An 18,374-nucleotide genomic window follows, 5' to 3' on the forward strand; every position below is an offset into this window, starting at 1 on the left:
TTATGATTTCTAACCACACCCACCATTATTTCTAATACCACCACTTCCTCAAGCATCACCACCGTCGATTATTATTACCACTTATCAACATCCTAGTACTACCATTTACAATGTCTTCGTTGTTGTCATCAATGCAAACATCACTACTATTATTATCATTATTCTCTTACCATCTTTTCCAGCACGGTTGTTACTTTCACAGCAATAAATACACAACTATTTCAACATCATACAAGATTTTTAATCTAATTCTTTTTAAAACTAAAATAGTTGTGATAATTAAAAAAAAAATCACACCATTGCTTCAATTTTTATATATCATCACTAGGTCACCATTGAATGAAAATAGTGACCTCTAAGTTTTTGTTGGCATGACCTAATGGAATTAAAGAATTACAAATTAAAAATGACTGAAAAAGTAAAAGCATTCAATATTAAATGGCTCAACATTTTTCTCCCGCAAATAATTGGGATAATATAACCAATAATTGATTTATAAGTATCAAAATTCAGATCATACGGGCAATAATATTAGTAATAATAACAATAATTTTTCTTAAAAAAAACTGAAATGGTTTTTCCAAATTCTTCGCACAATGATTTTCTGGAGGGATCAGTAAGTTGTTGGTCAAATGTCTCAGTTTAAATGTCTTTAACTAATAATCAATATTTATGTATTACTCAATTGAAGCAAATTAAAATAATAGAAATTAAAATAATAGGAAGAAGTGAACCAAACAATATTTAAAGGTATGCAATCAAACTAAGTGACTAACCGCTTCAATTATATTTCAACTGTAACTACAGACATAAATGGAAAAGGGTTTCCGAATATTTGTTATGTAAGCGTTCAATGGCTTTTAACAGAATTTTGAACTTCAAAACTTGTATCCTAGAAGTGAACTACATGATGCACCATTCAACTAATACCACCAAATACAGGAGGCAGCCAAAAAGAAGGAAATTTACAAGTCTCTGAGCACTTAAAAAGGAACATGGAATAATAAATTTTCAGAAATTGAAAATAGAAAAAAAAAAAAAAAAAGACCCTGAAAATTAGAGTTTGATAGATTTAAAATTTTACCTTGCTGTACAAATCTGACCATTAGTAGACCCTCAACAGACACTCCCCTCGGGTGACTGTTTGGGAGAAGAAACTTCTGTGGTAGACTGGGGATCTTCATTTGGTTCCATTTCCACAAGCTCCAAACCATTTCTAGTTTCAGAATTTTTATTCTCACCATTTGATTCAATCCCTTCTTGGTCCACAGAGTTTCCTGATTTTTCTTTAGAATGGTCATCTGAATCTAAGGGCTCCTTGGAAGCAGATAGAGATCGTTCTCTACCACCAGTCGCATTACTAGAAATAGTAGGTGTCAACCACATGAATTTCAGATTCTGTTCATTCCAACATTTACCATTACTAAATGCCCTCTCAGCTGCCCAACGAGTAGTGAAAGTTATATGAGCCTCTTGTTGGCTACTATCATTTGTTTGCCCGTCTTCTAGCTCTACGGAGGAAAGTTCGCCATAAGGTGAGAAGTGCTCCTTCAAAGCTACAACCTAAAGGACAGCAATTTATTTAAGAAAAAATGGAATATGATGAGAAGACTACCTATCACTTAATAATGGTACATTAACAAATCTGAGACGTGACCATATAAATGCATAAACTTCAAATAAACCATGCATAGACTTCTACAAATTAACATAAAAATCATTTTATTTCCATCTGATACATAACAAATGATCTTATGTAAGATTTCTTACTGAAAAACAATTCTACAAGATATACTTCACTTGGGGTTCTAGGTTTGATAAGATGAGACCAGCCAACAAAGCATATTTCATGCAACGTAATGGTTCAACTTATCTAATTAATATTGTATTAGCGATCAAGACAACTTGCAAGGTCAAAAACTAATTGGTAGGGGCTCTTACAGATTAAAAATCCACTCCCAAGATACTGTGCTTTTTTTGTGAGATAATTTAATGTCATAGAAGAATAAGAAGCAAAAATGTGTTAGCAACATCAAGTGAATTAGAATATCATGCTATGGTTCAGACCAATTGCGAACTTATGTGAGTACAAATACAATTGATGTTAGATCAAGATGAGAATGGATTTGATAGTCTGTCCCTCCATGATTGTGATTTGATAACCAGGCTGCCATATTCATCTCATCAAATCCAATATGTCGGGAGTATACAGCATGTTGCATTTTCTCTAAACAGAAAATCAAGTGACCATTGACCAACTTGCAATTTATTAACTAAGGCTTCGAGTGGGGTATGCTGTGATTTATTAGAAACAAGCTCAACATCACTAAAATATACGATTCAGCTTGATGGAGAGAGTAAAGAGTTAATTAAGACTTTCCTTCAGGTTACTGAGAATACATGGGCATATTGCATAGACGTATTTTGTACTGCACTCCTAATCTAGTAGTATCTTTACAAAAGGAGATCATTTTATACACTCTATTCCATTACAGTATACTTTTTGCATTCTTTCTACCCCTTCACACAATGATGGTAGGAAACCTCTCTACACTAAGGAGTGGAAAGTAAATTGGCATGAAAAAAAGCGCAAGAGTTACATCATAGAGAGAAGGCACATGCTATAATTCTGTTCAATTTAGAAAGACGAAAAAGAAAGGAATAAATGGCAAATAACTTGGAAAAAGGACACTTAAAAAATGCCAACTTTATTCGTTCAATTCTGTTCTCTTATAATAATTATGATCTAAAAACTCTACTGCAATCCCCAACTACCCCTCTCTCCCCTCCACCCTCCACAGAAAAAGAAAAAAAAAAAGTACAGGTGGTTTGAAAAAATGAATCCCAATGGATCATGTTTCAGGGTATGAACTAATTTGACACTAAATACGAAAGTCAGCTATTACTAATCTCAACTAAAAAATAACTCTTTTAGAAAAAACCTCTTTTTGTCGGAACTTAATATCATGAATAAAAAGAAGACTCAGATTTATATTTTGTTTTGGTTCATTACAAAAGAAGTATCCTAAAATGGGTCTGACTTCAGAGTCCAGAAAGATAACAAAAGAGCAGAGACTACAACACTGATGGCACATGTTGGGATTTTTTATCAAAGTAAACTTTATCCAATAAATGTGAACATGTATGTGACACCAATATTTACTATTCTCAAATGAATGCATGTACGGGAACCTTATAGTAAACACAATTGCATAAACAAGGCGATCCATTGAAAAATTCTCCTATCTCTTGACTGCATAAGACATTGAGAATACTTACATTAGTTAGACCAGCTGGCAAAGGTGGGATGATACGAAATGCAGCAGGACGATTGTCCAATTTGTATCTATTTAGAGGGATTAATGATTGAATCGGGTGCTTCAAGCCTGTCGGTTCTTGCAGTCTTGCTGTTGTACTTGTTTTAGGACTTTGGGATACAGTATTGACCAGCTGTTTATTCTTATCAGCTGCTGCCTCTGTGTGTGGGGATGTCATACCACCTTCAGCATCCGATGATTGAGGAGGAGAAGCCAGTTTGGCAACATCAGACGCTGTGCCTAATTTGAGTCTCTTGGCAGCTTGCTCATTAGACAATTCACCCTTGAGTCCAGAAGCCTGTAATTAGAGCCCATATGATGAGGGAGGGAATGATGTCAATACAAGAAAGATGATAACAGAAAGTACTGGAGAATGATGAATATGCCTAACTTCTACGGCTCTTTGCCAACATAATTATGTAGAGTATTAAACTATGAAAAACATTTTATAAGATTCTACCAGATATACTTCGCTTAGACTTGGAAAGGGCAATATTGCTTGTTATTTGACATTAAAGTCTAAACCAATCACCACTAAAGGTATATTTAGCTTCTTAAAGGCAAAACATTATTAGCCTCCAAAACAATGTATAATCAACTAAAATTAAATTAAGGGTCTTTAAGTTTTACTTGTTTCTCAAATTTGTTCAACTGGCGCTTGAATTCATTGCGCTTCTGATCTAGCATTTCCTGCTTCTTGCGCAGTTCTTCCTTTAGATTCTCCAGGTTTACAAGCTTCTTCTGCAAAGGCGGTGGAACCTTGAGTCCATCAGTGTTGACAGGCTTAGGTTGATCAGTAGGTGATGATACTTCATATGTAGTCTTTGAAGCATCAGTGACAACAGGATGAGATGGAACAAAAGCAGGTGCTTGCCCACGGGGAGTTACAATCATGCCATTCCCAGTGTTGGTACTGTCACTGCGAATGCTATCACGATTAGCCCACCATAGCTTGATAAAACGATTACCCATTACAGCATCCGGTGCCTTCAAAGCAGCTTCAGCCTCTTCCCTCTTGGAGAATTGCACAAAAGCTCGTTCACTGTTCAATGGAATATAAATGTCAATAACTTCCCCAAACTTCTTAAAATGAGCTAGAAGTGCCTCTCTCTTGTTACTTTTATGAGGTATTCCATTTACAAATAGAGTACGCAATGCCTTTTGTGATGACTTTCGTATAGTACGCATACTATCAGTTTGTGCTTTCAAAGAGACGTCCAATGCTTTTGGCTCTGCATCATCTGCTATATTTTGCTTTACTTGAAAGGAAGCATTGTGAGCACCAACTAATTCATCGTTATCTTCCTTTAATTGATTCTCAGGATAATGAAAGGAACCCATTGCAGCGTTAGTTTTTTCTTTCATGTCAAATCTGTTTTTTGAACTACCAATTCTGGCCCAGACAGATGAACTGGCACCCTGTGAACTGATAGATGTTCTGGCAGCTCCAACTGGACAATCACCATCTGGAGCATCATTCAATATGGGCTCAGTTTCCTCATTCTTAGATGACTGAAGGTTTAGGAGCGCATTTGAAGGCTCCAGACCACTATCATTCCAAAGTGGTTGATCAGGATCATAAAGATCAGCTCCACTTGTGCAACCAGCAGGACCAGTAAAAGCACCATCCAATGTCAAACCATCATCATTGACTACAGACTTAGGAACTTTTCCAGGTAAACATTTGTTGTTCATCGAAGTGGTAGAAGCATTTACTGAATGTAAAGATTCAGATCCAGCAGGAGCTCCAATTAAGTGTGCACTTGGAAGCGAAACAGGAAGGTTAAACTGTGAAAGACTCTGAATTATGAACAACAAATTAATCTGTGAGTTTAACAATGAATCGAACCTTATAAAGAAAAATATTCATCACTACATCTAATCCAACCCCACAGTCAGTTCATACAATGTGTGAAATAAATACTAATATTGGATATTTGAAAATTCTATGAAATGCAAATGTGTTACAAAAAACCCAATAGTTTTATGTAAACATTCTATTCAAAAATAAATGCAAATATGTCAAGTTCGAGAGTGTTCATATAATATCACATTTTCAAAAAGCAATGCCACAAAACAGAAAGCATGGGGGAAAATTTTCATAACCGACATTATTTTAAAAATTTCCCCCTATCAATCCTGCATGATTTTATCCTTTATCAATATAAACTTGATGAATGACACATAACGTGAGAGGAACTGAGGAAAAACATACTTCAAAATCTGTAAAGCTAATTTTTAAATGTTGTAACTTCTTCTCATTGGCTGCCTTAATGTAAGTGTTAAAATATAAAACACATAGACATTGGACTATAAATCATGTATATACAAGATATTAGCTTATATAAATTGACTCACTACATTTATTATACATGAATAGAGGATATATTGTTTCTTCTAAATTAGAGGTTACATGGCTATAATAATAAACAAAATATATTATTCTGATTCTCAACAATAAGTTTCTCAATTCACAAATTACTTCAACTAAGACCCATTTATGTTTTCAGTGTTTGGTGTTGCATTTTATGATAAATGTATTTAATATATTATAATGTAAGCCATACTTCAATGTTGTGCTTCCAATTGCTCTATAAGTAAGGAACGACCATTTTTTTTCTTTGATAAAACAGTTTGATTAAGTGATAGGAACTTGTGTATTTCACACTACCTAAGTTCCACATCGAGTAACATGGGATGCTCAAGTATTTAAATATTTGGTGCACCACCATTAGCTTTATGGGTGAGTTCCCCAAGTGTTTAGGTGCCTATTAACTGGTATCAGAGTAAGTTGCCGGTGCCTCTGAAATATGAAGGGTTTTAATCACTGGAGGATTCTAACCAACAAGGAAATTGAGTGAAGTGTCACCGTGTAAAAAGTGTCATAAAGTAAAAGTCATTGAGACATTGACTTTTGGGAGCAGTACAATGATAGGTAGTTGAATAGTATGGGGTGCCTAATTCCCACAATGAGTAGTATGAGATATTTTGTGGAGCAATTAAGTGTTTGGTTCTCCCAACTTAATATTTTGGGTGATCCCTAAATGTTTAGGTGCCTATTAACTGGTATTAGAGTTAATTGCCGGTGTCTCTAAAAGGGCTACCTATAAGGGGTTTTAATCAATGGAGGGTTCTAACCAACAAGGAAACTGAGTGAAGTGCCACCGTGTAAAAAAAGTGTCATAAAGTGAAAGTCATTGAGTTGAGACATTGACTTTTAGGAGCAGTATAATGATAGGGAATTGAATATTATGGGGTGCCTAATTCCCACACTGAGTAGTATGAGATACTTTGTAGAGTATTCAAGTGTTTGGATCTCCCAACTTAATAGTTGGCTTTTAAGGGTCAATTTCCCATGTGCTTGGGTTCTTAGCATTAAGATTCTAGGAAACTGAGACAGGCAATTGAAGATATCAGATAGTCAAACATTTCTACAACAGCCCAAACCAAGAAAATGCAACCGCAACTCAGTGACAAATTTTGTCCAAACCATACCAGCCAGATCAAATATTAAATCACCCACATGAAAATCTGAAACATATTGGCGTGCAATACTATTGAATTGATTCCTCTACTACTAAATCACCCACATGAAAATCTGAAAAATAATTTATGTGCAATAATATTGAATTGATTCCACCTACAGCCAATCAATTTTCCATTAAAGTGAAAGAAAATAAAAACATTATTCTACCTTGTAGAGAAAATCATCATGCAATTTGAAATTTAAGCTTCATCATTCTTAGCTACAGAACAGGAAATATAACAAGAAAAAACAAGGTACCTGAACATCTTCAATGACAATCCGATTAACACCATGTTCCATAGGACACATGTCCCCTCTAAGGCAAAATCCGCGCTCCTCAAAATCTCTACACCGTTGGCGAGAAATATTCACATTCAAAGAAGAGTTAATAGGTGGTCTGAGCGTTCCTTGTAAACCCATTGGATGAAGCATATCTAGACCACCATTGGGCACAGATGGAATTAAGCCAAATGTATTCCATGATGCATTTTGTGCATTTGAAACATTGGGTATCCCACGTCCAGCATAAAGGCCTGGCGGAATGGACCCTTGTGGAACCATTTGTGAAGCAACATCCATTGAGCCAAACCTAGATTCACGTTGATTCCAAAAACCAGATTCCCTGCCTCTTCCCCTGCCAACACCAGGATCTCCAGGAAAAGATTGGTTTCCACGTAATCTTTGACTCATTTCCAAAGGTGTTCGAGGAACTGAAGTCAAGCCAGGGCGCCTTCTATCAAACTTGAAGTATATATCTTTATCTGAGGTGGCATCGCTGTAATTTTTCAGTGTTTCAAAGGCTTGTGATTCATTTACCCTGAAGGGATGCCGATTACCAAAATTTTTGTTACGCTTTTTAAATGGCCTATTAATAACAGGATCTGAAACATCTCTCTCCAAAGATTGAGAGCGAGCTTCCCTCCTTCGATGCTTATGATTACGATCATCATCATCATCTTCACTCACTTCCTTTTCCTCTGGATCACTGACACAATCAGATGGTGCAACAGACTCAGGTTTTGGAGACGAAACTTTCAGCTCCATTAATTCACTTATAACACAATATTTACAGTGTCTTCTTCCAAACACCAACTAGAAAGTATAAGCCAGCTTACGTTGTCAGAAACAGCCCCAGAAATATAAAGGAACCTACATCAGTAGAAAATATAGGAGATCCAAAGTGAGATAATTTGGTATCATAATCTCAAATAAAAGACTAGCAAAATTACCATAGCAAATGCACTGGGCACTAGTAGATTACATGCATGTTACGTTAGCTTTTAATGACAAGTTTCCTAGTCATGGATCATTACACCCAATTGCAAGGAAAACGTCAGTGGTCAAATTGGCAACTAATTGCTGAAAATTGTGATAATTCCACAATATCAAAAGATAACAAGCAAGGAACTCAGAGAATGCATGAGAGAATATATCTATACGAAATTTACAATCATCTGTCCAACTGTAGCGAGTGAGAAATGCCTACTAAGCACCTTAAGCAATAAGTTTAGAATTTAGCAAGTCCCTAATATGTGAACTATGCAACACTGAAGCAGAGTAAAACAATAAAACCATAGTAATTTCTTGTAATCACTTAAAACTAAACTCTTTGTGGCGCAACATAGTTAGAGAATCATCCAACTTTTGAGGATACACAACCAAGTGTAAAGGTTCACCATAGACTACTAAAAACACCACAGATGTAGCATCTGAGCAAGACAATTCAGCAATAATCACACAGTATAACAGGATATAATCATATTAGGTGCAAACATATAAAAAGGGATAACAGATCCCCAGATAACCAACATTATCATAATAAACAATGTAGTATAAAAAAATTTCATCACATTAAACTAAATACTAAGATATATCCCACACCAAAGTCATCAGCAGCTAAAACCTGCTGGAGAAGCCCTAGGAATCCATAAAATTACAAAAAATAAAATAAAATTAAAGACCACGCGTCTCTGTTTGTCTCTAATTAACCCCAAACGATTGCCTAATTCGAAAGATCCACTCAGTGCTGTTTGCCCTAACAAACATTCTCATTCGCAACACACACACACGTTGCAATAACTTTCTCCAATTTACATGATCGAATAATAACAAACAACCACTACACTGTGTACACGAGGGGTTATGCACTTGTGTATTGTGCTACACGTAGCGACGGAGAAAATCACCAAAATTACGCATCCCTTTGACAACACGAAAATTCAGTTAAACCTAAAGAGAAAGCAATCGCCCGCACGTGTAGCTATTTCGTTCATTCCTTCAATTAGGATAGGATAGAGGAGCAAAGCAATTCGAAGAATAACCAATTGTCTTATCCACAAAATTAGAGAGAAAACCTGAGAAGAAGAAGTGGTGGAATTGAACCACGCACGACGGAGCCTGACGGTGATTGCGGTTAGCAGCGGTGGCGACGGTGATTGCGGTTAGCAGCGGTGGCGGCGGCGATTGGGCGACGGAGGAGCTTAGAGTGAGAGCCTGGTGCGTGCGCCTCTCTTCTGCCTTGGAGACTTTGCAAGAGAGGAAACAAACACAACACCTTAATCAGATGATTTTTTATTATCGAATTTTATTTTATTATTTCTCCCCTTTCGTCTTTGCCTTTTTCGTATGTCAGATCAAAACAATATAAATTGAAAATTATATTTTATTTGTTTATTAATTATTAATTAAAATGTAATTTCAATGTAAAATAAAATCATACAACTAAAATTTTAAATAATTCTTTAAATGTTCATGTCCTACATAATTTTCAATTATTTAATAATATAAACAAATCGAACAAAATTAAAATCGTTTATGTAAAATAAAATCATACAACTAAAATTTTAAATAATTCTTTAAATGTTCATGTCCTACATAATTTTCAATTATTTAATAATATAAACAAATCGAACAAAATTAAAATCGTTTATATATAATAATAATAATAATTTATTATTATTATAATTACTCACGTATATGTGTTGTCGCGCATGTGTGTACACATTTTTTAATAAATAATATTATATTAGTAGATGATGATAATATAATGTTATTAAGTTAATATATAAAATAAAATTATATTTATTAAAGTTAAGGTGAAATATATAAAAAAAGATGAGATAATAACCGTTGATAAATAGAAAAAAAAGATGAAAAAGTGAAATATAAATAATAACTATTGATAAATAGATAAAAAATGAAAAAGTGAAATATAGATAATAATTGTTGATAAATAGATAAAAAGATGAAAAAGTGAGATATATTGTTTCCAATTAAAAGTTTTTATTTAGTTGTTTAGTATATTGGAAATATTTGAGAGAAAAAAAAGTGAAAATCGTAAAATTTAATTGATTTGATAAAAATTAGAAAAATATAAAGATGAATAAAAGTAAAAAATAATTAATAGAATTACTTTTTGTTCTACTTTACTCTAAACTTTTAGCATATATTTCTTTATTTTAATGTGAGTCATTTTCATATGTAATAACAATTTCAGAAAATAAATCTTTTTTACTCTCTTCGTCCTTACATAATCTATATAAGATACAAACTTGGTTGTTGAGAGAATAATTAACATACATGACATAGAAATTTGTTTTTGGCATTCGCTCAACGAGAATAGGAGTTTGTCCAATAAAATAGGGTTTGCTCAACGAGTAAAGATACTCACCCAACGAGTCTGCATAATGCAAACATAAAAAACTTGAAATTGAAACCAACACCAGTTTAACAGAAACAGTTATAGACATTCTCAGTGACCAATATCATGCCAATTTTCAAGAATCAAACCAAACTCAACAAATTAACAATGGCTACCAAAATCAACCTACAAAATGTTTCCAATTCACAATTGGATCATATTCCATGACAATACCAAACTCACACTACAAGTTATTTTCCCCAATTCATAACATTTCACACAATCATGCATAAGGATTTACTTTCCCAATTTACCATATCATGTATAGTCCTCATAACAAAACTAGTTCAATTGTCACGATCCATAAATTATATAGACATTCTGAGAGTTCCATCACAATATACGTACCAATGCATGCTATCAACATCTCACTCACCACTCACATTTGGATATTCCAACAAGACAAACAAATAATCAAATTTTAACCAAATCAACGTAAAAAAACAACCTTGCAAGTTAAATTAAGATGAACTTAGCTTTTCTTATCGTAACCATAGATATTTCCTCAAATAAAAATTTCCTAGAACACCAAAATACACTAGATCCTTTAGACAAACAACGAAAACCCTTGTTAAATTTTTAAGCATATCATTAAGATCAAATACAAACAAAAAGTTTAAAGAGTTTAGATTTAAAAAAATAGTAATTTTATAAAGAATAATTTTAGATATTAAAAACACTTATATGAGTAAAATCCTTTAATATTAAAAGTGTTATATTTTGAATAAAATTACCAATACTCTTAAATTGTTTGATAGGGCATTACATTCTCCCAATCAAAAGAAATTTTTTCAACCTTGGAAATCAAAAGACTCTCTCATTTCTTTTAATATTTCACACCTTTTTTTTTTCAAAATCAAATACATATTTCATATAACTTTTAATATGTAAAGACGAAATTCATTCCGGTAATCATTTTAATAATGAAATCAGGATTCATTAATTATAAAACTGTTTTTTTTTTTCGTTACCTCATTCCACTAAAAGGATTCCCACTAAACAACAATACTTTAAAACTTTTCATTAAACAACAATGTTTAGATAGGAAAATATTTAAACAATGTTTTGTTTATATTATATTTAAAAAAATTGACATTTGTTATTATAATTAAAAAATTAATAAAAGCAATAAATGAATACACATATACACATATTCAAACATTTTATAACAAAAATTCAATTGTTTCAAAAAAAATATTTTACTTTTTTTGTGTATGATATACTTATTTAAAAAACATAGTATAATTTTAATAAACAAGCAAACTAATCTTGTTACTAAATAAGTAAATTCACAAGAAAAAAAATGATAAATAATTCACTTCATCAAATGGAAAATATTAAATACATTAATTTTTTTTATCCAAATATTTATTAATGAATAAAAAATATTCTGTTAAAATATGCATTAAAATTCCACGTCTACATATGAACTTATGCTATGAGGCTTTAGTGTAGTAAAGAGATGATGAAATATTATATTTAAGTGGAAGTCTTTATATTGTACCCTTAAAGTTGTAATCTTGATAACTCAACTCTCAAATGATAATTTAATATTTAAGTGAAATATGCAAAAAACAATACCTTATTATCAATAAAGAAAAACAATAATAAAAATAAAAATAAATTATTTATTATTATCAACATGTTTCTCTGTTGGAAAGTTACTTCCCTCAATTCACCCTTGATTTACAGATGAAATTAACTTTCTTTTGTTTTAACTTTGATTATTTTCAAAATTAAAAAATAAAAACAAAAATAGTTTTGGTTTATTTTTGAATATGTAATTTTACTCAAAATTCATAAATTCATAAATACAAAAAATGATTGAATAAATTTAAACTTGTAACTATAAAAAATTAATTAATTAATTATAATTGCAATTTTACTTATTTTCAAAATTAAAAACAGTGAAACATACTTACTAGATTGTTTTAACATAAAATCAGCCATCATTCACTTCCAAAAGTATCAAATAGTTTAGATTGGATTATATAACTTGTCACTAAAGTTTGAATGTTCATAGTAGTATTGTTGGGCAAAATCTCAATTCCATACTTAGAACAATCCCTCAACATGAAACCAATCATGTCAATAATAAAACAATAGTTTATGATCACATTAACTATCAAACGAGCTATTCTAAATGGTAATCTGGCAGAACTTGAACTGTTGTAAATGATTATCGAAATCAACTTCTATTTATTGCGGATATACAAAGCAAGATGAAGATAGTCATAAATCAGAGCCAGAAAAGTAGACAAACAAGTTTAAACTTTCCAACCACACAACAAGTCTCCTCATAAACCACCTTTCACAGCAATTGGTTCTCCTATACATGAATCAATCGTGTTATTATGCTACCGACCAAACCAACTTCGTGGGGGTTGGACTTCACCATCATTCATGAGCTTATCCAGCACTGCATTTAGGTCCACAGATTGACCATTCTCTGTCAGCTTCCGAACTGTGGCCCTCACATGGTCTCTGGGGAATCCCATAGTAGCAACTTTATCAACCACATCATCAACGGAAACCCTTCCACCAGTTCCAGCAGAACCTGAGCTACCACTCACTGCAGATGCAGTAGGGAGTGCTTGTGGGAGTATTCTAGCAGTTGGGAGCTGAGGGTAACCGCTTCCACCACTAGGAGACACTGAAGCAGTTGGCAGTTGTGGTGGTTTCAGTGCCGGATTGCCACCATACTGAGGTGGTGCGCCATAACGATACTGCTCGGCAGGGCCAGTGCCAGATAAAGAACCATATCCGGAAGAATAGCCTGAACCTGAACTGGGTCTGCCCGATGGCGGTTCATACGAGTGGGACGGTGCCCCATAGAACTGTTGAGGAGGAGGAGGGCCGGTGGGGGACTGAGATGGTGGCTGGCGGACATTGGGAGGATAAGTCTGAGGAGGATAAGGTGGTTGTTCCTCAACATGGTGCCCTAGTGGAGGTTGTTGTAGTTGAGATGGATTCATGGATGGATGTGATGGTGGCTGCTGTTGAGGAACATGAGGTGGTGGCTGAGGGTATTGGGGATGTGGGGTCTGTTGATATTGCTGATGTGGAGCTGCACCGGGCTGAGCATGCGGCGGCTGCGATAAAGGAAGTTGGTATTGCTGATTAGGTGTTTCCTGAGACTGAACAGGTGGTGGGAAATATGGATCTCTCTGAGGAGCAGCTTGGATTTGGTTTGGAGGGAATTGGTTTGGAAGTTGAAGTTGAGGGGGTGGTGGCAAACCCTGTTGTGGAGGAGCATTAGGGGGAGGAACAACAGGAATGGACTGAGGAAGATTAGCAGGGGTAGGAATCTGAGGTTGAGATTGCACGGGAGCAGGAACAGCTTGCTGCACAGGATCAGTAGTTGTGCTAGATTGAGCCTCTGATTTCTGATTCGTGTTGGACACTTGTAGCTTTGCCAATTGCAGCTGAGCTTGCATTATATCTTGCTTATCCTTGATAGTTAGGACCCCTGATTGCACCTGTGTGTTTCATATATCAAACAAAACAGGTAAGAAAAACCGTAGTAGTATGAAAATAAACTTTTGCCTTGAAACATTCATACAAAAAATCTGTTCTACTTTTCCTTTTGAGTATGAACTAACAAATTCAGTTTACTACTTTTTAATGATACTTTTCACTATTGCAGAAATGTTAAAACATCAAATTCAATCATGCGTGTAAGAGAACTCTCATGGAAGCTTAGTATTGGAGAACTGACCAAATTCACAAACATTTCAATATCATTCACTTTCCTATGTTGAAGTTGGTCTGCACAAGTAAAGATTTACAGCAAGAGTTTCACAATATAAACTCACAACAAAAACACAAAGTCAAGTGAAGTCACATCATCAAAACATGCGTGTCTATAAAGTGTGGAAAAAGCAACCTTACTAAAAGAATGGCATCACCGTTGGGAGTAAACATACCACAACTGTGAAACTATACATACAACATTGCAATCCTAATCAACTCCTATGTTCCTGCCATATTAACTGGTAAACTGGTGTTCTATTACTTAGAGGAAAAACCTGTGAACATTTAACTTTCCAAACTGCAGACAAGAGATTCTTGTGTATGAGCCACATTTTTTTTTTGTTAATGATTTTGCTATACAAGTTATCTAGGAAAATTTAGGGACAGAAAAGAAAGAACTCGAAATAAGGACCTACAACTATAATGACAGATCGTCATGATACCTGGTGTGAATATAAAAACATGACAAGATCAATTTAATAGTTGTACATGAAACTTGCTTATAGGATTAGGATACAAATATTTATGTCAACCTTTGAACTCATTCAGCATAAATAGAATGTTACTGATTATTAAGGCTAGCAGGGAACACGGGATGGAGGGTGAAAGATAAAGCACCTCTCGAAGAATATTCTCCAGTTGCCTCAATTTTCCATCAGTGCTACCATGATTATTCCCAACAGATACCTTCAAATCATCCACGGAATTTTCAAGATGGTGGGTTCTAGTTTCTAGTTGTGATAGCCGTGCACTAACACCTTCCAGTACATTAAGCATATTTTCCATATGCTTCTTCATCGTGCGATCAATCTCAGACAACATTGAAGCATCAGAAGCACTTCGGTCCTTTTCTACAATCACCTTTGCAGGTTCCAATGAATCCAGAGAACTGTAATTCTGCACAAAATAAGGATGGATACATAAAATTTGTGAAGATAAAAACCATAATAATGACAGTACAAGGAGTTATTATTCCTCCTACACAACACCACATATGAATCACTACCCTATAATTCAAATACACAAAATCTTGATAAAACAACAAAGTAAAATGGCAACTAAAACTATTAAACTGAGAGGACAACTCAAATTTGAGAATTAAATGATAAATAAACCAGTGAACCACACTATCACAGCTAACCTTCAAATACTATGCATAGTCTTCAAATAGCAGCTGCCAGCCACTCTGCCACTATCATGCTGTGCTATATTGGGCTTTAACAACTTACACATAGATAACTAATATTTGGAACCCAGTCTAGACAGCAAGTATCTTAACAGCATTAGTATTTTACAAACAGAAAACATTTTTATGAACAGAAGGCCCAATTTTCTGAGCCACACCAACATGCTATGCAATTTTGGATTGGCGTTAGCACAGTCAGCTAATTAGAATCATCAAATGATCAAATGACTTTATTTCATGTGGATAAACCTCACTTAGAATAAGTATCCAAGATCTAACCTAGTCAATTTCCACCCAGTATGTGAAATAACGCCTTAGTATGTGAAAGCATGGAATTCATGTCCATGGAATTTTATGGTAAACCAAAGCTGGAAGGCGGCATTTTGATAGAAACCACAAAAGGCCTGGACTAACTTCCAATGCTGAACCCCCAGATTTCACAAAACAAATCTTCCATTTTCTCTAAGCACTACCCAAAATGGAAATTTTGAAAACATTCAAATATGTAAAATTTTAAATTTAAAAGCAGCAAACAATAATGAAACTGTTCTCGATTGTATGCCAATACAAAGTCAACATTAGTAACAAAACATCATTAGGAAAAATTGTATTTATTGTATCGAAAACACAACTAATCCTAGAATCTATAGAGCAATTCAAATATTCAGCATAACATATCATAAGCACACAGCAAAGGAAGGACCACGTGAAAAAAAAAAAAAAACTACACATATCCTCCTCTAACAAATACAAGTTTGAAAGTGCGTGTCCATGATACCAGTTAAGTCATCGCATAACACAACCGAGGCAATTTACAGAAAAGAGTTAATAAAACTCAAAGGGTAAGAAACAGAAATAGCATCACAGCAGGACAAGTACAACCTCACAGATTATTACTAAACCAAACAGTAACAACTAATTTAAACCCTGATTAATCAAATACCCAGAACGAATTTTAACAAACACCCCACAAGACAACAAACAAAGATGATCCAAAACACAGAATACCCAGATGAGCAAAAAGGTTAAAGACAAAAAATTTGGGGTTTGAAAGCAAAAGGGTAATTGAGAAACCTTACTTTGGAGTTGGAATCGGAGTTCCAAGGGCGTGAGAATGCAGCACCGAAATTGGGGGCAGAATCATAACTGGAAGCTGCTGCGAGAGGACGAATCGGCTGGAAATCGTAACTGGGAACGATGTCGTCCTTGTTGATCCCATTGCCAAGCGATTTTTCTTCTTCCTCTTCATCATCGTCTTCTTCGCGATGATGATGATGTTGCTGCGGTGGTTCATGTTTCATGAGGTCGATGAAGTCCTTGCTGTGTTGCTGCGCAGTGGAAGATCCATGAGTGAGATCCATAATCTGCTTGTCCATAAACGGCGTTGTATTCATCGATGGAAACCAGAAACTGGCGCAAAAAACACAACACAATCGATTGTAGTTTGGTTAGGTGTGAGACTCTGTTGTGTGAGTGCTTAGCATAAGCAAAAGCTTGAAAACCTCTTCAAGAATATCCTTCTTCCCTTCTGCAGTTTCACTCTTAAATACGAATTTATTTGTTTTTCTTTCTTAATTTCTGTTCTCAATCTTTTCACTCTTTTCCCGTACAATCTCAATCTTAAAAGATTTATTTTTCTTAGTTTCTGTTTTATCTTTTTTTCTTTGAATCCAGATGAATTAAAAAATCATCATTAAATATGTTTAAGTAGTTAGTTTTATTTTATTATGCAATAAAAATATTAGTTATTTATTTATTTATTTTAATATGATATTTTTATCAATATTTTTATTAGACCGTGTACAACATAAAATGTGATTAAAAAATATAACAATCGTTAAGGGTTAAATATGTTTTGGTCCTTCAAGTTGTTTCAGTAAAATTTGAAATTAGTCCATCTTTAAAATGTTTGACCAATTTAGTTTTACATCTTTCAAAATACGTGAATTTAGTCCTTTTAACCAAATTTTGATGTTTTAAGCGTATTTCATGATAGTATTTGAATTGTTTACACAGTTTGATACATTTTTGCTTTAATGTTAACTTAAATATTATCATAAAATGCGTTTAAAATCTCGAATAAACTTACCAAAATTTCGTATGAAACACTAAATCCACGGATTTCGAAAAATAAGATGAAGTACTAAATTGCTATAAAGTTTGAAAGAGAGACTAATTCCAAAATTTACTGAGATTGGAGGGACCAAAACATATTTAACCCCCAATTGTTAATAAATATATTTTTTCTAAGCAAATTGTTACCAAATGTTAATATAAATAAATAAATTTATCTTATCAATTTACTGATATAAAAAAATTATCTTTGCTTTGATTTATTAATATAAAGATTTTTCTTTCTTAGTTTTTGTTTTATCTTTTCCTTTGATTCCAGGTGAATTAAAAAAATCATTATTAAAATATTTAAGTTTAGTTTTTTGATTATGTAACAAAAGGATTAGTTTTTTTATTTTTTATTTATTTTCAATATGATATTTTTATCAAATTCTTATTCTAAGAAGTGTAGATAACATAAAAATGTGATTAAAAATATTACAGTTGGTAATAAATATACTTTTTCCTAAACAAATTGCTAACGAAGATTAATATAAAAAAATTATCTGATCAATTTACTAATATACAAATTTATAACATTTAGCAGCTGAATAGATAGATTTTTTTAAAAAACTTTAAATTAAAAAGTTAATATATTTTAAATATGAGTTGTATTATAAAAAAAGAAAAATATTTAAAGGTGAGACATTATAATAAACAACTTCATTAAAATTGGACAAAAATGTATAAAATTGGACATTAAGTAATAAAGACAAATTATAAAAACTGACAGAAATATGGCAAAAGGAAAATAAGATATTAGTTTGCTATCAATTTTGT

General features: G+C 33.4%; 2 protein-coding genes across 2 annotated transcripts; both read right to left on the reverse strand.

Annotated features, from left to right (window-relative positions):
- Positions 1 to 758: 758 nt before the first annotated feature.
- LOC114181887 (zinc finger CCCH domain-containing protein 41) lies at positions 759 to 9,391 on the reverse strand. Its single transcript, XM_028068528.1, has 5 exons — positions 9,198 to 9,391; positions 7,102 to 7,992; positions 3,948 to 5,117; positions 3,280 to 3,615; positions 759 to 1,563 (listed from the first exon to the last, which is right to left on the reverse strand). The coding sequence occupies exons 2-5, from the start codon at positions 7,885 to 7,887 to the stop codon at positions 1,117 to 1,119; spliced, it is 2,739 nt and encodes a 912-aa protein (XP_027924329.1). The 5' UTR covers positions 7,888 to 7,992; positions 9,198 to 9,391; the 3' UTR covers positions 759 to 1,116.
- Positions 9,392 to 12,710: 3,319 nt separating this feature from the next.
- Positions 12,711 to 17,021, reverse strand: LOC114181995 (putative uncharacterized protein DDB_G0294196). Its single transcript, XM_028068731.1, has 3 exons — positions 16,562 to 17,021; positions 14,915 to 15,193; positions 12,711 to 14,022 (listed from the first exon to the last, which is right to left on the reverse strand). The coding sequence occupies exons 1-3, from the start codon at positions 16,874 to 16,876 to the stop codon at positions 12,901 to 12,903; spliced, it is 1,716 nt and encodes a 571-aa protein (XP_027924532.1). The 5' UTR covers positions 16,877 to 17,021; the 3' UTR covers positions 12,711 to 12,900.
- Between the last annotated feature and the right edge of the window lie 1,353 nt (positions 17,022 to 18,374).

This window comes from Vigna unguiculata, chromosome 4, assembly GCF_004118075.2.
Source record: "Vigna unguiculata cultivar IT97K-499-35 chromosome 4, ASM411807v1, whole genome shotgun sequence".
Taxonomy (NCBI): Eukaryota; Viridiplantae; Streptophyta; class Magnoliopsida; order Fabales; family Fabaceae; genus Vigna; species Vigna unguiculata.

Excerpts from the sequence above, each read along its gene's own strand:
- LOC114181887 (XM_028068528.1), bottom strand. The coding sequence starts at position 7,887 with ATGGAGCTGAAAGTTTCGTCTCCAAAACCTGAGTCTGTTGCACCATCT. Across the intron at positions 5,118-7,101 it reads TTGTCATTGAAGATGTTCAG|AGTCTTTCACAGTTTAACCT; the intron begins GTACCTTGTTTT and ends TTCATAATTCAG. Across the intron at positions 3,616-3,947 it reads TGAACAAATTTGAGAAACAA|GCTTCTGGACTCAAGGGTGA; the intron begins GTAAAACTTAAA and ends CTCTAATTACAG.
- LOC114181995 (XM_028068731.1), bottom strand. The coding sequence starts at position 16,876 with ATGAATACAACGCCGTTTATGGACAAGCAGATTATGGATCTCACTCAT. Across the intron at positions 15,194-16,561 it reads ACTCCGATTCCAACTCCAAA|AATTACAGTTCTCTGGATTC; the intron begins GTAAGGTTTCTC and ends TATTTTGTGCAG. Across the intron at positions 14,023-14,914 it reads TGGAGAATATTCTTCGAGAG|GTGCAATCAGGGGTCCTAAC; the intron begins GTGCTTTATCTT and ends TGAAACACACAG.